General features: G+C 32.3%; 1 protein-coding gene across 1 annotated transcript in view; it reads left to right on the forward strand.

The window, feature by feature from the left end:
- Window positions 1-8325: 8325 nt before the first annotated feature.
- The window catches only part of LOC107436626 (cubilin), a 51724-nt gene continuing 36934 nt past the window's right edge, over window positions 8326-23115 (forward strand). Inside the window, exons 1-3 of the mRNA XM_071178171.1 lie at window positions 8326-8763; window positions 17978-18038; window positions 22834-23076. Of these exons, the coding sequence (XP_071034272.1) occupies window positions 8662-8763; window positions 17978-18038; window positions 22834-23076 (406 nt within the window). The 5' untranslated portion in view covers window positions 8326-8661. The remainder of the gene's footprint in view (window positions 8764-17977; window positions 18039-22833; window positions 23077-23115) is intronic.

A 23115-nucleotide genomic window follows, 5' to 3' on the forward strand; every position in this document is an offset into this window, starting at 1 on the left:
AATAATTTGATTAAAGCGTTTTTTTTCCGAATATTGAAATGTGTTTTTCCTTCAACCCACACAAGAATGAGTGGGACACAATAGAACTCCTCCGTAATGACCTTTCACTATTCAACAAAACAAAATTAATTTCCAACGCTTGGCTGGACAAGAGAAAATTTTAATTACATTTATTCATAGTCATTTTCCTAGAGATAATGTCTAAGAAATTTACCACTGATTTTTAAAAAAGTTGTGGAATTTTGTTCTAAAATACCCCCCAGTAGGTGAGGGATAGGGTTGACTGTTTATATGCGGCTGAAACAATTTAGTTGTAATAATTTAGATAATATGTCACGGTTATATATGTACGAATGATATGTCACGATTAGCAACTAAATGAGGAATCTCGTTTTTGTTGTTAAATGTATGTTGAATGCTGAAAAGGCACATTTTTTGCTCCATTCACTTTCGTAAACGCAGTGCCCATTTTCTAAAACATTTATTTAGAAGTTGTGTCCTTTTTCGTAAACGCGCGTCTTGTCCAGATTTAAAAACTCTCGGCGAAATGTTGTTTCGAAGAGAAATGTCAATTCATTATTCTAAATGTTCTAATGGAAGCTTTTTGTGAAAAATGCTAATCATTTCAGTTTGGAGTGTCTGAATGTAGGAGACGATGGACAGAGAGACCCTTACCGGTCGACTGCCCATGCAAGAGAATTTGTTTATCTCTTCTGATGATGATGGGGTCTTTTGACATATTATTAGTGAAGAATGTTTATTTGCATCATAAAGACTTTCGCGTGTGGTATGTCAAATTCAAGGTTTTCCCGTTATGTTGCTTCTTTTAAAAGTGAAGAATACTTCTTTAGTGTGATATCAAGGACATCCTTATACGATTATCACCCTAATGTTATGCATACAACAATTTTATGTAACAGCATTTACTTGGGAGCACCATTCAGAAAAATAATTGCTTGGGCTGTATTTTTATATATATTAACTTGCACACTTTTATATTTTATGACCGTTGTTAAACAGCCGGCCCCAATCTTTTGGGTCTGAACTCCCTATCCAGAGGACAAGGAAACTCTTAGATCCCCAGAGGTATGATTCGTTATGGGAACTTTGTGACTCGACAGATTTAACGTGCATACGCGGGGATCACACCCACGACCTCTAGGCCATACCAACCAGTCCCATCACCCTTTACTTCACTCGCTTTTGTATGCGTGAGAATAGAATCTTGCAATCTAAATTTTGACTATTACTCGAAAGTGCTTTTAAACAGCTTGCGTATTGGCCACACGCGAATAATTCGCAAACACCTTTTTTTGAATGAACCTTTAACTGTTATACATATTTCAACCGAATGCTACAAATCTGAAAACCAGAGTCATTTTGTAAGCTTCCATTCGTCATTATTTTCAGAGTAGATAATCCTCACATTTTCTTCATACCTTATAAGGACATTTGTAGATCGATCTAGTTTTTAAACAAAAACCGAATTGTGAACCTAGTTGTAATATATCTACCTAGTTGGAGGCGCGATATAGCCAAAAATTCAAATCAAACCCTACTAGATAGAATACTTCAATTTCAACTGGAGCTGAGGTAAATGAAGGAAATCATTCCCTGACAGCTACGAACAGAATTTTGAGCATTCGAAGTTTCTACCAGCTAGGGTGCATACATTTCAGTTTGAGTACTGTGCCGGATAGCAATACAAATTTAAATTATTTTCTTGACTGAACGTTGAAGACCCGATTCTCAGTAGATAAGTGCACTTTGACCACAGCTTGCGAAGAGTTAAACTATTCTAACGCGGGAGAACCATCACCTCTCTGCAAATCGGAACATTCTGAGACAACAATAATCATTTCCTGAATTCAGGGGATAGAGCCTTTCAATAAAGCGGGCTCGAATCCCAGCGATGGATGGTCGAAACTTATTCCGCATCCGACTCGCACCGACCACAGTGCTGTTGTAAAATATCCTCAGGGGTAGACGGATCATGAGTTAGTCCCCTTGCCGTTAGGTTAACCGTGGGAGGTTTTCATGGTTTCTCTCCATATACCACAAATGAGGGTTTGTTCCATCAAAAAGTCCTAAGCAGAGGCAAAATTTCACCCAACACTTGATCCAGGGGTTTCCTTGTCTTCTAGATTGGGTTCAAAATGAAAAAACTACGGAGCTGAACAGTAGTACCCCAAAAATTGGGTCGGATGTTCAACGACACTTATAAATGATAAAAAGATTAATCATTTTCTGATCGCTAAAAACAAAATGTATGATTTAGCGGAATACTTTCAGTCAAAATCAAACTAAGGACACTAAAAAGCGAAATAATAGAGTTTAAGAAAAACTAAGAAGTTGAGATTTTTGTGTTGCCTAAAATAATAATAAAAACTCTTTCGAACCTGTTATATCGAAAATGATGCTTCTTTCGTGAGACAAAATAATTTAAAACAATTTTAAGCCGTTGCTAATGTAAGATTAAAAGTTATTCCAGATATTCTTGTCTTATTACAAAAAACAAAGGTATTCTAGGTATTTAGTGTGATAAATAGTGCGATATATTTCATAAATTGGGTACAAATTTATGTTTTTTCTTTATAAAGCTAATTATAGTATCGTTTAAACCCTTTCGACACCAATTTTTGCATGTTTTTAATATGATTTTAGAGTTCTTCAGGCATCTGGGAAATCCCGCAGTGGACTGATCGTTTAGACATGGTTCCCAGAAGATCACCGAAGTCAAGCATCACTGGCTGCGGTCCGGTCAGTGTCCGGGTGAGTGACCACTTGGATCAGTCTGCGTAGGGACCGAGGTTGTGCGGTATGGGGTTCGGTTACCGTAAAGTGCTCTAGTTCGCGTGCAGGTTGTCGGGCTACCGAAGCGGGGGAGGCATCCCCTCGGCAGAGGATCAAAAATTGTGATGGTATGTCTTCGGATCATCCTCAGGGATGTTTTCCAGACTATCTCCAATAGTCCATTGTGCAGCTCTAGTGAAACGTAAATGAACAGCTAAATGAAAGCCCTTACAGTCAATTTTGAGGTAAGTACAACTATATTTTTTACCATATTTTGTGCTTAATAGGTTTGTTTGTTCTTAATGATAATTGTACCTATTTAGTATCAGATATAGAAAGTTTGACACATATTGTTGGGTGGGATAGAGTGTCTCAATCGCATTCACCATTGGGACTATATATCCAAACCATAGTAGGACACTATATCCCATTACTGATAAAAATATTATAAGACAAAATTTTAGTTTTTGTTTTGATTATTTCATAACGGCAACTTCTATTTTCTGGTAAGAATAAATAATTCGATGCATGTATTAGAGGGACCGGAAAGTAATGTTGTTTCGGTGCATTTGATATTTGTTATCAAGATTTTATTTTTAATCAATAATGTATCCACCCTCGTTAGCAGCAACCTTTCAATGCCGTATCGAAAATGATTCGAAATGGAGCGGGAAAGAAATGAATTGGTTTTTGAGACTAACGAGTATTTAATGACGAATATTAAACGACATTACTTTCCGGTCCCCCTAAACTATTATTTTCATTATTTATTCCCATGCAATATATAATTATTTTTACATAGGTTATAATCAAGACGTTTGGGATTTACTGTCCCAGAAGAATTCGTGAAAAACTTTAAACTCGTAATATACTTATTTTAATCTATCAGCATTGACTGCGTTTCATGCTTAAATTTTAATGCTGTAACAGTCGGATGGTTAATAAGGGAAACAAAAGTTTTCATTAAACACTGCATTTCTTTCAGTTTTCTGTCAATTACTAAAAAATGTCTCCTTTATTCTCCCCCCCCCCAATTTACAGTTTAAAATTAACAGTGCCGAAAATTGTTACTTTTGGCACGGTTTTTGTTTTAATTGGAGTCACTTTTTCTTAATGTATGACACAGTGTGACAAAATCACGCCATCAAGCATGTACTTCACTATCAAGTAAATATCTTTTGCTAACATTCAATACATTATTATGAGAACTGAAACATCTTGATACACTATGCAAAATAATCCGTCCTCATACATATCATTTTAGAATCATCTTTAAGAATGAAGCTGAAAAAAATCTGCAAATTAGGGATTGCAAACTACGATTTAAGAGCGGGAAAAAATAACTGTATGGAAATCTTAAGAATCACTATTAAGATAAGCGGAATTGAAACCAGTTTTATTTCATTTTATTTTATAACCACCGCTGCAGAGTCGACTAGGGGGATCCGTATGGGCAATACTTTTATATTTAAACATACATGCAATGGGTTTTTATTCAGGAGATTTTTTGTTTATACTTCTCACTTGTGTTTATTTTTAACGTATTGAATTACAATGCTAACCCTTTGATACGCAAACGAGTGCAAACCGGTTTCAGTCATGTAAGAACAATAAAGCTGTATCACTTGAGATTTTACTTCGAAACTTCTAATAATATGGCCAGCGACAGGTAGTTTCTAAGAAATTTCTTATTTATTCCCCCAGTTTATTAACTGCAAAAAAAAAAGCACCAAACATATTCCTACAGACTACTTAAAAAGAGTTTTCAGCTGCCTTCAATCATAGAAGCCTTAACCAACTAACCATTTTTAAAAAAAACAAGGTTCTTTTAATTGAATGATTCTTTGCATATTCAATATGCAGCCCTCAATGAAGGAGAGAATTAAAATAAAAATTAATAATTTAACCTTTCTTGAATAATTTTTCTTGTACAAAGAATTGGTAAGGAGGCGTATACGAATTCAGACACGAAATTCGAATTGTTTATCTAAAAAGAAACGCCAGAATTGGCAACATAGAAGGTTTTATTTCATTTGTAACTGTTAACCATTGGATAAAAATCTTGGGTGTCTTCTTTTTCTATCTCGTGTTTGACTGGTTATCGCTTGAACGATTTCGAATATCAACATCGTATTGATGTGGTCTCGACCTTGGAATTGCGAGGGGAACCTTGGTCTGACAAAAGGGATCTTTGATTATCTCTGATCGTCTCTTTTTCCTTTGTTTAGCCCAATATTGCGTTGCATTGAAAAAGCTCACAAAGAAATGTCTTTAAAAACGCTTCTGGAGTCGATTATACTTCAGCAATTTTAAATGTCATGAATTTCGTTTAGTCCCTCTAAGGTCCTTGCCTTTACGTGCATTTTCACTCGAATCAGCGTGAATCAATTCGCGTGAGCACAATTCGTCGCAACGACAATTCATCGAGAGTAAAGCGCGTTGCAAAGGGGCAGTTACCCCGGGTCAGAGGGGCCCCCAAATCGAGTGGGTTTCCTTCCTGAGTGAGCTTGTTTTTAAACAAAAAATCAGTGCCGTGTGAAATCCGTCAGTTTTATGTTAGCTTCTTCATTCATCTATCGTATGAATACAATCTCGTAAATATATGGCTTTATAGTGCGGAATTCAGCTAAATTTTCGCAATGACGATAGACAAATTGGGTCAATCAAAAGCCTGCAATTTTACATATTGCAAAATGCGATGTCTTTACAAAAATACAGACTTTTGATTAACTTTAATTGAGATATCGTCATTGCGAAAATTTAGCTTTTATATATATATATATACTCAAGAAAAGGACTTTTCTAGAAGATTATTCGCCTTTTTATCAAATATTCCGCGATTCACAGGATATATATTCTGTGAATCGCGGAATATTTGATAAAAAGGCAAATAATCTTCTAGAAAAGTCCTTTTCTTGAGTTGCTGGGATATTTCTTCTTGATTGAAATTGAAATCACGTTTCAGGCATTTCCATCCACTTAACCAATTCATCAGAGGGCATTTGATCTTCTTTGAAGATTATTTTTCAACAATGCAATGACGAGGACTATTATTTTCATAAGTAACTTTTGAAAAAAAAAAAATTAATGACCCGGTATTATGAGTAATCGTTTAAAAAGTAAAATAAGTGGTTAAAAAAGGATTTCCCCAGTGTATATGCTTACGATAATCATCGATTTATAAATAAAACTCTTTTTCAATATTATAAAATGCATGATTTTAGCATATAGATTATAGATAATTCTGCAATTATTATTATTTTTTTAAAAAAATAATTGTGTCGTATCAAAAATCTCGTATGGAATATAAATATTTTTTAAATCGAGTCATTTTTAAAATTTTATTCTGTTATTAAATTATTATTATTATTTCCTAATTTATTTATTGATTGATTTTTATGTGTTAGTATTTTATAGTGTATTATTGTTTCTGGAGAATTTTAAGTGATTTTTATTCAAAACAATTTTTGATACAACATTAGATATTTGGGTGATTCTTTGGAAACATGACAATTCGGATCAAAAAATTTCTTCAAATTAAAAGTCTTCAAAATAGTCTAAAAATTTTTTTGTAAATTTATTTAGTTGCATTTATTAGTAACTTACAGACAGCAATGTAGTTTATTGATATTTGCTGAAGAAAAAAAAATAAAATAGAAATTCACCAAATTTTAGACCAGGAAAATTATATATTAGCTTAGAAGTAAAAAAAACAGTCATTTTAAGCTGATAGTAAGTAACTCTACTTAAGCCTTTGCGGCAGATGGACCATGAATTGCTTAAATTAATTCTCTTATCCACTGTAGAAAGAATCAAAAATGTTTTTGTTGCTGATATGTACAGAATAAAATTGTGTATAATAATCAATCATTAAATAAAAAAATAACTTTGATTACATTCAACCATATTACAATCTGACATGAACTTGGTATTAGGTTAATATTTGCTTTCTCTCTTTACAATATACTGTTTAAAAAGTTTTCTGGTAACACGTCAATGACCTTTCATTTATAAAACCGGGAAATGACAGCCAGGATAATGACAATTTGCCATTATATAGTATTTAACTTTACTTTAACATTTCGGCCTAAGATGTTTACATTCTGCGGAAAACAACAGGATTTCTTGAAATAACTCAGGTAAAAATCTATGTAGTTTTTGTTATTAATAATTTCAAGAAGACAGGAAAATGACAGCATAAAAACCTACTCACCTTGAAAAAATTTTTGAAATAGGTTTTGAACCAGAAAGTTGGTTCTTTATTCATGCAATAAGACATGCTCAGATAGGATGGTATTCTGATCAATCTATTAACATAGGATATTGATTGCTAATGCTATCTAATTTGCTTATAAATCACTAAATAAAAGTAGCCAGGAAAATGACAGATTTTCTTGTGACAAACAAATTATTGACAGAAAAAATTATTTTCAACAAAATTTTTGTAAATAATACCCTCTGCATATATTCTAGAAATGCTTACAACGGTTGAGATAAAAAAAAATAAATTAGATATTGAAAAGTTTATGGAAAGTTTTGAAGCTAGTTATTATTGGAAATATTGTTTGTGACATACCAGGACAATGACATTTTGAAATTCAATTAATTTTTTTAAATATACAAAGCAGTCAATGCTAGTACAAGGTCATTTTAAAATACTAACTGCAATGCTATTTATTGAAATTTAAAAAAAAAGTTATTTTAGTAGATCTTGGAGACTGTAAATTGTTATGTGTCGTGAGAATCACACATTTATAAATTTTTATTACTTGCTTCGTCGCTAATCATATTTTGAATATTTTTTTTTATATTCATTTATTGAATGATACATTCTGATAACTGTTTTCATCATTTGAAGTTTTTACTGAAATTATTTTTACTTTATCTAAATAATGCGAATGTTTTTTTGTTTTTGTTTGAATTTAATTATTTATTTTTTTCGTTGTTTTTTCCTCTTTTAATTTATTTTAATTTTTTTTTTTAAAAAAAACATGATATTTTACTTATATGTTTATTAGTTTAAAAATACATTTGAGTGAAGGAATACTCTGCACACGAAGTCGAGCACTTTACGGTTTAACGAGGACCCATACCGCACACCCTCGGTCCCTAAGCAGACTAATCCAAGTGGTCACTCACCCGCACACTGACCGCAGCCCGTGATGCTTGATAAAATAATATTATATGTGTATAGCGAGTTACGGGAGCGAACATTTCGTTCACTCTATCCGGGAGTTCACTATAAACGATGTTCACTATAACGGGGTTCGATTGTATTTAATCCGCCACCTATATGGGACCTTTGTTGCAAAAAAAAAAAATTTCTTGATACTTAGAATACTTTTAAAATCTCATCAGAATTTATTTTGTCTTCCTTTTTTTCTTTCTCTAACTTGTTAATCATAATTGTAGAAAGAAAGAGTCCCGTCATGGTCTGATGATTCCAGCTATAAAAAGTGTTACCCATCTTCAAATGTTTTTAACTTTTCCCCCCTTCACGGCTACCGGTGGTCACGTGAATCATTGTTGTTCGTCGAATTGATAAAAAATAAAAGACCGTGGAAGACATTCAGTTTTCAGGAATTAGAGAGAGGAGATCTTTAAGAATAAAGCGACTTTAAACGATACTCTTTTTTTTCATCAAGCATAATTCCAAACTTTAGAAATGTTCTTTAGTTGTTGATAGTTACAAACACGATGAATAATACGATATCAAAAGTTAACGTTCCTATCAGAATAAACTGATTTACGGAAAGTCATTATAAAGTTCAAGATTAAGTTTGTACTGATCTTCTCATTGCTAGGAAATGATTCCAAATCGACAGTTTTCGTCCTGATCTTTATTATTTTGTAGAACAATTGTAAATCATGAAAATGGTGGGATTTCTAATTCTTTCTCTTGTTCTGAGACTTGCTGTGTGTGAAGAAACCACAACTGAATCAACAACTGAGTCTACATGGATGCTAACGGTAAGTTTCATCTCTCTTTTTTAGTTACTCTTAATTGTGTGACGAAGAAATTTTTATAAATTGAGGTTTCGGACTGTGATATTTTTCTTTAACATCTTCCCTGATTATCTCCAGTTAACAGAATATTTATTATCCCCAGAAATCTCGGCAGAATGCGTCAGTACATTTTTACTCTGTCGGAAGCAAAACATAATCTGATGTAATTGGAAGTTTTGCTGTTAGATTCTGGAACTGTGCACGTGTCTTGTGCGATTGTTGAATTTACATAGCAATAAGAGTAAATGGTGTATTCCTTGACTAACGTTTGAAAAGTATCACATTGTGTTGTTTTAAGAACCATCATACGAAGACTGATATTTAAATTTTTTAATTGCCCGAAATAACTCGAGATAGTAAACTGATAATAAATTAAACGTTTCTTACACATGAAAAAATTTTAAAATGTCAACTTAAATCTTGTGTATTGTACTTTGCTTTAGTTCCTTGCATTTATGAATAAAATAAAATTTGTTTTAATTTTTTGCAATTTTTTTCTTCAAAAAAATTGATAAAGGAAGCGGTGAATAAACTTTAATAGTAACAAAACTAGAATCTTTGACTGAAAGTCGAAGGTAAACATATGGATATAATCATATTTATCACAATCTTGAAACTAGGATCTTTTTTTAAAAAATAAATATTTTTTAAAATTATTATCTTGAAATATAAATGAGTTTCCTTATCTGTAAAAAAAGTTGGGTGTTCTTGAAATTTGCAATATGAAACAACCTTTTTAAACTTATACATTATATTATATATCTTAAAATTGCTTTTAACTATTGTTACTTTTAACCAAAATTATTTTTTAACTATTTACGTAATTTGTTAGATAAATATACATTCGATATATTTTACACGCTTTGTTTGATAAAAGCAAGAGCAATAGATTTTTTTGACGAAAGGTTATGTAATCAGCAAAAAAATCAATATTTGGAATAAAGAACAAGAAATCATCTTTCTCGAACAAACGTACACAAAAATGCTTCGTTGAGTGCTTTTTTTTTTTTTTTTTTGCGAAATTTAAAATTTGTGTTGGGTTAGTTCTATCAAAAAGTCTTCCTTGTTTTTTCCAATACTTGATCTAAGAGTTTTCTGGATTAGTTTCAAAATAACATGGGCTAAAACATTGAAATGGAGTTGAACATTGGTAGTCGTACACTCAAAGTTGGGCGTCGATTACATAATAAATAAAATAAAATATATGCGAAGTTTGAATCGCGGATTTAAATAATTACTTACTGTCGCATTTTATTCAGTCTGATTTAATCGTAAATTTAAATGTTTTTTTTTATCGCTCATCTCATTTTTGCAATTTTTTCTATGCTTTTCCACGTAATCTTGACTATCCTGTTATTTTAATCATAATGTTACAGTTGAACCTGTTTATCTCCAACCTCTTTAACTCGAAAACTTTATCTCAAAACTTTTAAATTTTCCCATATTTACTGTCTAAAATCGATGTATTTCCATGTTTACGTCAATTTTTTTTCTTCAAAACCTCCGTTTCTTGAATTTCTAATAATAGAGCCGCAACTTTCTTTATCAGTAGAACTTGCAGACAGAGATAAATTTCGTGAAACCACAGGAAATGGGGATGAACAGGTGTTTCCTACCGTAAGAGTTTTTCGTGGTTTTCCTCTCCCTGTTACACTTACGTGGGTTAGTTCTATCAAAAAGTTCTCCACGAAGGCTAGTTTGTCCCAATGTTTGATTCAGGAGTGCCTTTATCTTTTGAATTGGGTTCAAAATGACACGGGGTTGAACATTGAAGTCAGAAATTATGTCGAGTATTCAACTAGTCTGAGTCTAGAAAAAAAAACTCCAAGAAGGTTCAACTGGTCTGCTTTTCTTTTAATTTGATAGTTCCTGCATATGAGTAGATCATAGCACGAAGAATGTCACTCTGCTACCAACGGGGTGACCAAAATACGAATTTTCCAATAGAATTAACATTCCACATAGTTGCAATTTTAAAATGCAGAGGATTCTTATATTAGCATACAGCTCCAATAAATAGAAGCACCGTTTGTCTTTTGTCAGGTGAGGTCACCGTTATTTTGCAACACTTTTGAAAACTGTTACTATAAACCATGGTCAACCAGAATTTTAAAAAAAAGTTGCATATTAAATGCTTATTCAGAAGGAAACGTTGCGTTGATACTCTGACTATCACGTGAGATCGAGAGCATGATTTTCTATGTCAAATATTTACTGCAATTGCTCACAAGGCACGTTATTTATATTGAGTCAACAATTTTAGGTTAGCACAATTCAATCACAGTTGAGTCAGGGGATAGGGCAAACGCCTTCCAATGAGGTGAACTGGGTTCGAATCCCCAGCGATGGATGATAGGAAAGAATCCGGCTTGCACCGACCACAGTGCTGACGTGAAATATCCGCAATTGTGGATGGGTTAGAAACCCTTTATCGTTAGGCTAATCGGAGAAGGTTCACGTGGCTTTCCTCTCCATGTAACGCAAATTCGGGTTAGTTCCATCCAAAAGTTTTCTACGAAACCGAATTTCTCCCCATACTGGATCCAGGAGTTCCCTTGTCTTCTGGGTTGGATTCCAAATGACAAGGCTACGGAGTTGAACATTAGAAGTCGTACAACCGAAAATTGGGTTGGCTGTTCAACAACGGTTATTAAAAAAATGTGGACAGTTTTCGGAAATTCCGTTGATGACAGTTGTTATTTGAAAATTATTGGATTGTTTGTTGCTTAAAAAGTTTTAGATTTTATTTATCTTTGTTTTCTTTTTTTTGTTGCTTAAAAACAGATTTCTGTTTTATATTTTATTATTCTTATATTTCTTAATTGTTATTTATTTCATTTTTATTGTTTTTTTTAATTATTTATAATTGTTTATTAGTATTTAGAATAAATATGGGAATTTTCGGTTCACAATTCAGAATGAAAGCGTTGCAATGCGTATCTAGTTTATTATTCTTTTTAAAATGGATGTCACACTATATTGTTTAAAAAAAGCTTTATTTACTTTAAATGAAGCTAACAGAGATGTTATATAAATAATGGATTGAAACACTGAGCATAATTGAATGTTACAAAAATCATTATTGGTTTAAAAAACCTGAGTGGAGGTAACACTATAAGAGGGCTCTTTAGCCGAATCGTGAGAGGAATCTTGGTTATTATCGTCTGTCTCATCTCGTCACGGATGAAGTGGACGCATCACTCGACTTGGAGAAGGGTTTAGCGACCCTCCACAAATCCGGATATGGATTCATAACCGGCACTCGGATGTCATGCATACTCTAATCCCCCCCCCCTAGAAGAGGAATGACCAATTCGATTATTAATCCCAAAGAATTCGCATTTCATTCAATAGCTTCTAAGATAGGTGGAATAAAGTGAGTGAGCATTCTTTTTAACTTAGTCTTCGATTGATACAAATGCTGTTTTTACCTTTCATAGTGTTACTTTTTGTGACGTTAAAATATTTCTGGAATTAGGGTTGATTTATATAAAAAAATAAATTCATTTTCCGAAAATTAATTTAATTTCCAATAGTTGGCTGGAAGGTGGAAAGGAATTCTTCCAAATTTTACTTATTGTTAGGGAATGAATGAAAAACTTGTGTCTATCTAAAACTACAAAAATATTATACCTATTCACTTAACTCGATTCCTTGGTGGGGTACTGCCTTCTCATAGATGAAGGTTGACGATATCTGCTCACCACACATGGATGATTCGGACGTGATGGGAAAACGCCTACCTCGACATCCACTTCTATATAAACATGCCTATCTTGTCAGTTACGCCCACTTCGATCTGAACACGCATACTTCGATGGATAGTCCACATTGAACAGTTGACTTGCTGCTTGTGACGTTATCCACCTCCTCGCGCTCTTGCTACTCAGTCTCGATCACACACAACGTCGGCCTGCATACACTGGACTGCTAATGGCAACATAGGAGAGGCCAGAACCGTGAACTTAGTACTGCTCTCCCGGCTTCTCACAAAACAACAATGAATCAACTAGTGTCATCCATTCATCGAATTCTATCACAGACATAATTCTGGGGTGGGGGGAGTATTTTGGTGTATCTACCACTACAAATATACAATTCTAATTCACTAGTATATATAAGACACGTTAACTCCATTCTATGGTGTGGTGTCTTTTCATAGATGAAGGTTGACATTGTCTATAGCTATTATCCCCACAAGTAGTAATAAATACAAATAAACTCGGTGAAATATGAACTCACAATAGCATCTCGGTCTCCCTTCATTGATATATTTTCTGAAGCGAATGGCACACGCATCAAAGGTGAGAAAATGCAGAGAAAAAAAATGAATACGGTGGGTAGTATACTTCCTAGGGTCTAATAAGGATTAACTTAAAAAGTACTTTTTTTTAACAGGATGAATGGTAATAATAGAATAGTGACGCGTAGTAAACACTTTGAAAGTGTCGGGTAACAAAGTCCTCCATATTCCCGTAACAATTTATCCCTCTGAGTGGTACTGAGTTCGAGATGGATCGTTTTCTGGTTCAGGTGGAAATGACGATCTGTGGATGATTGAATGGATGTGTGATTGGGTCCACCCTATAAAAAACGGGTGTGACGTATGGGTGGGGCAGAAGTCAAATTCTTGGTCATAGATGGCGTCACTGGAAAACAAGCACCCCTTTAATTTAAAATATATATTTTTAGAGATACCATTTTATTATACATGCTGTGATCTTTATAGTTTTAATGAGAAGCAAGTTAGAGATATTTTAAAAGAAGTGTTTAAAGATGCTTTTCATGTTAAATACAATGAGGAAATCAGAAGGAAGAAAAACTGTTTATAAAAGGCTGCTGCTGATAATATCTTTTTGCTTGAAAGGGCAAAATGAAGCTACAGATGCTACTACCAAGTTTGTATCGGTTTTTAGAAAATCCACAGTTAAGCGAAAATTTAATCTAACTTGAAGTTAGATGCAATTCTTTTTCTCCATATCTTCAATGAGCAACGTTCCCTAAACTCATTTATTTGTAATCTCTTGTAATCAGTGGGAGTAGTTTTGGGGAGGGTTTGAGAAAAACCCCTCCGAAATTAAACATTAATTGATTATTGAACAGTAAATAGGAGGTAAAAAAGTTTTCATCATTCATTTTTTTTAATAACCGTCATTAAACAGCGTTTAGGGTTTACGACTACCCATGCTACAAGAACTCTCCATAGCCTTGTCATTTTGAATTCAATCCAGAAGACAAGGGAACTCCTGGATCAAGTATTGAGGGAAATTTGCCCTTGTGGAGGACTTTTTGATTTAACTTACCCGCATTTGTGTTACATGGAGAGGAAAACTACGAATAAAAACCCCTTTTAGCCTGATGGCAAAGGGACTCTAACCCACGATCCGTCTGCCACTGAGGATATTATACAACGGCATTGTGAGCGGTGCGAGCCGGGCACGTATTTCGTAATGATCAGACATCGCTGCGATGCGAACCCGGTTCACCTCATTGGAAAGTGAACGCTCTATCCCTACCACAACTCCTTGCCCTTTACCTTACTCCATTTCTTTGTAATGTTTATATGTATATTAACAGAAGTTTTTTGCGTTACATCCCCCCTCGCCAAAAATTTTTAATTACAATCCGAAATTTTTAAAAATTATCCATTTGCAAAATTTTCCCTATGGTAAAAGTACAATTAAGATGAAAATAATGAAATTTGTAATATTAACAATATATAAAAGTAAAATGAATTATAAAAATTTACATTTGTACACAATTGAAAATCTATAGTAGCATTATCAGCAAATTTAAAATTTTCATTTTCAAAATTTTTTTTGACTTAACAGTTTTTTCAGCTCCAAGTCACAATAAAGTTTTTCACCATAGCATTCGTCATAATCACACACTTTTTGAATTAACTCTTCAATCACGATGATAAAAATTTATAAACATTTTTAAAATGTGAAATTAAAATGTAAAACACATAATACAAAAAACAGTTTATCAGGAAAAATTTCAATCTGAAATTAGACTTGAGTATTGTTTACCTTGTTTGAAACAAACATAAAAAAAATGACATAGTGGTTGTTATTGTGAAGTCCAAGATTTCAGTATCCAGATTCAGATTTATCACTTTAATAGCAAAATATTCGGGGGAAAATTTATTTTATTTTATTTATTTATTTTTATGTCCAAAATTTGCCTACTGTAACATTTTTTCTATTTCCTCTCTTATTTTTCTTTCGACTTTCTATTTTTCTTTTCTTTCTTTTATTTTTCTTTTCTTTCTACTTTCTATATTTTTTTATACTTTTATTTTCTTTCTTGGTATTTTTATTGCAATTATTAACCCATTACAACTCGTTTAACACAATTTATCACTAATTTAAATCCAAAACAAGCTTTTAAATTTAATATGGCATTAAGGTAAATCAGTTTTTAATTTTTGACTGATCAAGCTATTTTCCTTATTTTTAATCTGAAGTGCAAGTTTGGTTAATTTGCAAATTACCTTTGAATTATTTATTTATTTATTTTTATATTTCTTTCTTTCTTTCTTTTTAAACAGAATTTTTTTTTTCAAAAATTTTAGTTCGGATATTTTTTTAAAGTAATTTTTGTGCAGAAATCGTAATTGGTTATTTAATATAAATTCTACCAATCAATAAATCATAGAAACTGTATCACATAAAACAATAAATATGAAAATTATTTCTTGAAACATTCTTTATGCCAATCAAAACCATCAATTCACTGAAAATAAAAATTTCTCAAGAAAAAAATTCAACAGTAAATACGATCAATGTATAAAAATTGTTTCAATTGAAACATCAAGTATGAGAAAAAATTAATATCATAATCTATGATTTTTGTTCATTTACAAGAGTGCTTTTTTTTAATTTTAATCAATAAAAATTCAAGAAGTTGTTTTATGAGAATTGTAAAAAAAATCACTTAAAGGATACGTGAAAAAGTTCGAATTAGTCCAAGAAGATATTCTGAAAACCGCAGCATCACAGATGAAAGTGCGTTGAAATTCCATAAACACAATTCCAAAAGTAAAAATGAAAGCTGCTAGGGAAAAAAATTTGTTTCTTCGTCGGAATGAAGGAATCATATTTCTTCTTGAATGAGGCGGGGTGAAAACAAATTATTGACTATACAATCCAGGGCAGTATTGGGAAAGAGGCATAACTAAGCTTTACGTAATTCACTTGTAAAGGAAAGGAATTTCAAATTAACTTATTAATGTCTATCAGGAATCTGATGCAGTTTTTCTTTTTAGTCCGAAATATTGAAGCTCAGCTTTCTAGTAGTCTCAGGAACGTAGGCATAACATACACAAAAGGATGATCTTTTTAAGACAAGTTCCACTGGGCGTCATTTATATAAACAAAAAGTTTGATGATCGAAAAATTTATTTTTTGTTGAAGATACTGGATGAATAATGAATTGCCGTGAGTTAAAGAAGAATTTGACACATAATTTTCAACTGTCCATGCGAATGAGATATTCGATATTTTTGATGTACCCTCTTCCGAAGTTGATTTATTTAATTTCAAATGAGAGACATTGCATATTTTTGATGTATCGTACCGCCTTCCCGATTGTTCAGTCCTGGCGACTTATAGCGCCGAGTGGAAGGATTAAAACAGGCCGGGAAGGAGGGTACAAAATTTATTAATTATTAGACAGAGCAGTCATGAGAAATGTGTGAAAGTGAACACGAAAAGTTGCGCTCCTTGGTTATATGTTAGGGAAAATCTTGCAAAGTATAATCCGTAAAATGTAGGAGGGGAATGTAAAAAGAGGGAAATCTTTGAAATTGGTTTATCAAATAGGTCTCTCGATTCCCACAGAGAGGGAAAAATATCCTGCTTTTAATTAAATGCATACTTGAGCCAAAAATAGATTTAAGAACAGGATGTGGCTTTTAAAAGTGTGAGAAAGTATTTCAATTAGGATAATTAATTTGCGTAAAATTTTATATAGTTTCTTTTTTTCTTTTCTGTTTTTTGTAGGAGGGAAGTACTACTGTCATAGTGACCACGCAGAAAAATGATAAGCATTACAATAAAACTGGTAAGTTTCTCTCTTGCTTTTTATGTTAAGCACTCATGTTATTCAATGAAATATTTATTTTTTGTTTTTTTCCTTCTTTTTTGCTCATTTATGAGATAAGTCTCGTTTGCTAATAACGAATGAAAGAAATTATTTTTAGTATTGAATCGGATCTTGTATAGACACAATTCCGCGCAAATACTACTACGAACTACTGTAATAATTTGAAGATTTATCGCGTCCATATTAGTGATAAAAGTAATCCCTCATCAGGTAGACTTCCAACGAAGAACAGACTTCAATGAAATTTCGTAAACTAATGACATGGAGTGAATTATTACTTTCAGGGATCTGTCTAGGTTTTTATGAGAGGTTGTGAAAAGTTATACATTATTTTTGAAAATTAAAATAACTCAACGCAAATATAGGGAAAAGTAAGAAGATATTTTCAAAAATGGTCACTGCCAATAAAAATCATTGATGACTGGTAAATTTTTATGCATTTTTCCCCCTATATTCAAAAATAATTTTGCTGTTGTAAAATTTTGAACTTAAATTTTAATTATGAAAACATTTCCAGCTGAGTCATATAGAAAAAAGTTTCGCTGAGAAAAAAAAAATAGTGCGTGGAGTCCCTCCGCGCGGAAGAAGTTAAACTTCGCAACCTGTGACGTTAATTGTAGAAGAATCAGCAGTCGTAGAAGGATCACTAGTTCTATTCGACGACTCTTTTTCCTGCTCCGCTCGCTTCCGTGCTCTGTAATCNTGTGTATGTGTATATATGTGTATATGTATATATGTATACATAATATTTTGAAATATTTATCGAAAATATTTTGAAACTGCGCCATTGCTTGTAGGCAAGTTATAAAATGCCACTTTCCATAAATAAATAACTTTATTCTTGTTTAGAATATTTTATTTTTATTTACTGTCATCTGGAGTGATCCACCTTTTAAATCTAAATCTTATTCTTGTTTTTATTGTTTTCAAATGCTACTTGCTCCAAAATGATTCTCAATATAACGGGTAGTTCTATCGATATTTTCTTTCTCCTGACATACTCCATTTAGTCAGTTTGAGTTTTATTGCGTAAAACTTTATATAATTTTTTTTCTTCTGTTTTTTGTAGGAGGGAAGTAGTACTGTCATAGTGACCACGCAGAAAAATGACAAGCATTACAATAAAACTGGTAAGTTTCTCTCTTGCTTTTTATGTTAAGCACTCATGTTATTTAATGAAATATTTATTTTTTGTTTTCATTTTCCTCCTTTTTTTTTGCTCATTTATGAGAAGTCTCGTTTGCTAATAACGAATGAAAGAAATTATTTTTAGTATTGAATCGAATCTTGTATAGACACAATTCCGCACAAATACTACTACTGTAATAATTTGAAGATTTATCGCGTCCACATTAGTGATAAAAGTAATCCCTCATCAGGGAGACTTCCAACGAAAAACAGACTTCAATGAAATTTCGTAAACTAATGACATTATGGAGTGAATTATTACTTTCAGGGATCTGGCTAGGTTTTTATGAGAGGTAACTATCTTGTGAAAAGTTAGACATTATTTGTGAAAATTAAAAATTATATTTAAAAATCAACGCAAATATAAGGAAAAGTAAGAAGACATTTTCAAAATTGGTCACTGCCAATAAAAATCATTGATGACTGGTAATTTTTTATGCATTTTTCCCCCTATATTCAAAAATAATTTTGCTGTTGTAAAATTTTGGACTTAAAATTGTTTCGAAATTTAAAAATCATTATCCATTTTTAAACTGCAGCTTGAATTTTTTTTAAAAAAGAAACATATTCATTTGACAATACTTGCACTAAAAGTTATTTTAATTATACAAAAATTTCCCGCTGAGTCATATAGAAAATAATTTCGCTGAGAAAAAAATTTTTTCATAAAAAATTAAAAATCTGTTAGAATAAAATTTAGAACAATGTTCGAATGTTTCGAATAATGCTCGAATTTCAACTCCTTGTAAAGTTTACAGAGGAAGCGCGTCGTCGATGAATTTAAGAAAAGAAAAAATAACTGTGAAAAAGAAGCTCGCTATAATATGACGTAAATTACCTATTAGGCTACCACACCGCACTATCTGACCAAGCACGCGCAACTTATTCTTATATATGCTTAATTAACCCGCTATTTATCGTTTTTCTTACGGGGATACAAAAACAAAATTTTAAGAAAGAGAATCTTAGGACTTGCTTTTTTAAAAGCATTTTGCGAAACTAACGATTTTCGTAAAGTTGAATGGGTGAAGGTACCGCTAGACGGTACTAAATTCGTCCTGGACAGACCCCTGACTTTAATATAGAAAATTAGAGTAAAGACTGATTTTAGCCGTTTTTTTTCTTTTAGTTAAAATGAAAGGAATACCAAATTGTAGTAGAATAATGCAAATTTTTGTCGTATTTTGATATGAAATAATTGTCTTGCTGTTTGCCCCTGACATCGGTACTCGTTCGTTTTTCCAACAGCATACTCAGAAATGCAATGATTTCATTTTAAACTTTTGTCGAGACAGGCATCTTCAACCATCAGCAAGTTATTGTTATAATTATCAGCGATAGACAGAAGTTCCTCAAAGGATAAATAAAAAAACCAACAACGTTTTTCAAAGAAGAAACAATGATGGTGAATTGTGGTTTTTTCTTTTCTTTTCGTAGATACCCTTGAAGTGTGAATGCAACCTCGAAAAACAATTGGGGAAATAATTTTTCCCTTTTTTTTTAATGGCAGCAGTTCTTGCAGAGTTCCTTTCATTAAAAGATGCAACCGCTTTATTATGGCATTGTGGAGGAATAAATGACGCAGCAGCAGTCTGTAGACTTTTGTTCGATTTCATTGAAAGTCCCCCAGACAAAGAAGAGAATCTCAAATATTAGCTCATTCTGAATGCCAGCGGTACAGATGGATCAAAGTTGAATCGGTGATTACGTGGACATAATTTAAACGATTTATCTCTTTATTGCCGCTGAAATGAGAGTAATCAAGCATTCACTGACCTTTATGGGCAAGATTATTCTTTTTGTTTAGTACCAACAGATTTTCGTGTTTGAAGTAAAGCACGTGCTGTCAAGTGCACGAGTTTTTCACACAGTAGGACGTATTACAGAATTTCTGAAATGAACCTGTTTTAAGAATCATTTTATGAATGTGCTGTTAATAACGCCCGGTGGCTGAGTGGTAGCTCTTCGCCACTCTCCTGCCACAGGTCCTGGATTCGATCCTCGGGCAGGGCAAGGTTGACTCAACCTTTCATCCCTTCAGTGGGTCGATACCAAGCATGATTGGGAACTAAACACTGGGGGTTCGGTTCACCACCTAACAGGAATATCTGCTCCGGCACCCCCAATATCAAGAAAACTGAGATGGGCACAGTAGGCCTCTGTCGCCCCACTGAGTTTACTTTTAAGAAACTAATCGTGAAAAACTTTAGACTTATTACTATAATGAAAATCGACAGTCCTATTTGAAAATGGTTCTCATGACGTCACACTATTGACAAATCATTATTCTGATCTACAATATGTATAATCTGAATAAATTTTTATTTAATGATCAGAATTTTACGTTTAATGATCTGAACGCGAGTGAAGGGCCCACCTTAATCTGTTTTGTTGTTTTTTTCCCCACAGCTTTCATAAATTTAAATTCACAAAATTTAATAAAAATATGAAGGAAAAAAATGTATAGATTTATCTGCACTCTCTTCTTTTTTTTATTGATTCATTTACCTTATTAAATCTCTAGATTAAAAATCGTTAGAATTGATAAAATATACTCTCTGTATCTGAAGCACTCTTCCAACTAAAAAGTTCTTTCTTGAGCTTTCAAATAAGAGTGGAATATATTTTTAAAAACAAATCAGTTATTGCTCTTTATTTCATCGATCATTCATTTACTGTTTAAAAAAGATTGATCAAAATAGATTTAAATGGGTGATTATAAAATAGTTTATAAGTTAAACGCAGAATACGTTTTTTGGACGGATTATTAATATTGATACAATCTGCTTACAAAGAAATTTTATGTCTTATTCATACATTTGGAACTAATTGTTTACACTACTACTAATTGTTATATTGGAACAGAGTTAGAATTTGAATATGCTTCTGCAATATATATATTCTCAATATGGAGATATTGATTGTATATATTCTCAATATATACAATCAACAAACAATATTCTATTCGCATTATGGAATATATTTCCCCAACACTTTCTCACTATTAGAATAGAGAAAACATACTTATTTCCTAAAACAATTGTAAAATTTTAAATATATAAAAACATGGAAGCACGTTAAATTACCGTTAATGCCCGTTAAATGGTTAGGAAGTCTAGTGCCGCTCCTTTTACATTTGAAATATTAATATTTCTTGAAAATCTTTCTTTACTAAAATTTTACTTATGTTCACAGTAAGAAAAAAATCGTTCTTATGCAAGTGGAAGAGCTGATTTCAAATATTGCATCCCAGTTTTTAATCACATTTTTCACAAACTGGATTTGAATTTGTGAAAAAAATGCCGATTTTTCAAAATATTTTGAGGGAGAAATTAAACCGTTAGTGTTTCTGACATATATATATATATATATATATATGGATGAAATCAAACAGAAGTTTATAGAACTGATAGTTAATAAGCTATTATTCATAGGGCACTTCCTTGAGCAAGTTAGTGTCGATGCTTAAAATAAAAATTTAATCCATATTAAGAAGCTATAAGGGGCATACACGGATATAGTACATCAAAATTTCATGCATAAAATTCTCATTTCAATTAACATAATTTTGGATCTTTACGAAACAACAGCCCATTTGCATCTTATGGTAATAGGCTGAACGCGTCAATAGCTTACAAACAGAGCATTTTTATACATACAAAATAAAACTTGGCTTTCTTGGCTTTTTTTAAACTTGGCTTAATTCAGCATGATCAACTACACTGAAAACGATAATTCATTTATCTAGATAAAAATATTTAAATTTCTCTACTTGAATAAGAACCAACTGTAATGCATGCAGGTGTTATTATTTCAAAAATTTGCTTTTATTTATTATAATGATTAAAAGTTTTCTTTTTATTATTATTAGGTTACTCTCAATATCTCCGTAGGATTACAGCAACTCTTTAAAATACTAAGTATTTCTTCTTTTTCTTAGTAGATATACGATGGATTAATGGCAATGAAATTCAACTCGTGAAAAAAAATTTCTCGCAAAGAATTTTTTATAGAATCAGCTATTGGTTTAAATTTTTTATAATTTATAGAATAATCAGCTATTGAAATTTGTTTTGCCTTAACAGCTCTAAAAGTAACTAAGTTATGAAAAGCTTGTTTCACTAAAGTATTCACATTCAAATAGTGTCTTAATTTATGTTGAGCTCGTGCAAAGAATTCGGTAACCAAATGTAAATGAGTGGTATGCTTTCTCGATGATAGCATACAGTCTTCGGCCATACTATTAGACTCACTATAAAGATTATAATTATACAGGCGATACTCTATACAGCTTTATTGTTATCTTACTCGGATGCGTTAATTGACGCTCCTGTATCAATGGGTTAGCATTGTCATGCAATACGTTAAAAATAAATACACATGGGAAGTCTATTAAAAATCTCCTGAATGAAAACCCATGACATGTATGTCTAAATATAAAAGTATGACCTATAAACGCGTGCAAATCATGTCATTGTTTAAAAAACTACAGTGCGTCTCATCATTTGATCCAGTTATTATAATATAATGGTTGATATAATAAATATCGTATATTTATGTAATATATATATCGTCTATCGTCGAATTTATATTATATATCGTCTCAATGAACCCATTGATAAACTAACGTATGCAAACCGCGTCAAAACAATATAGCTGTATAGATCATTCAGAATCTTAGAGAGAGTGGGTCGAATAATTTGGGAGATTTCTAATGGAGTGTTCTTTCTTCTGTAGTGAGGAGGAGTTGTGAGAAGTGGTGGTCGGCGAAAGATTATGAACTCACACATCCCAGTTTTCCGGAAGAGTATGAGAACAGCGTACTGTGTCGTTACACAATACAGAAGAGTGATCCATCTGTGTGTGGTCTGGAAATCACCTTCAGAAAATTTGATCTCGAGACCAGTGCTGGATGCGAGAAAGACTTCCTGGCGATAGAAGACGAGCGCCTATGCGGACATATACCCTCTCAGTCTGTTGGTATGAATTTATTTTTATAGGATTGGTATGATTATTTAT

Source organism: Parasteatoda tepidariorum, chromosome 3 (assembly GCF_043381705.1).
Source record: "Parasteatoda tepidariorum isolate YZ-2023 chromosome 3, CAS_Ptep_4.0, whole genome shotgun sequence".
NCBI classification, from domain to species: Eukaryota; Metazoa; Arthropoda; class Arachnida; order Araneae; family Theridiidae; genus Parasteatoda; species Parasteatoda tepidariorum.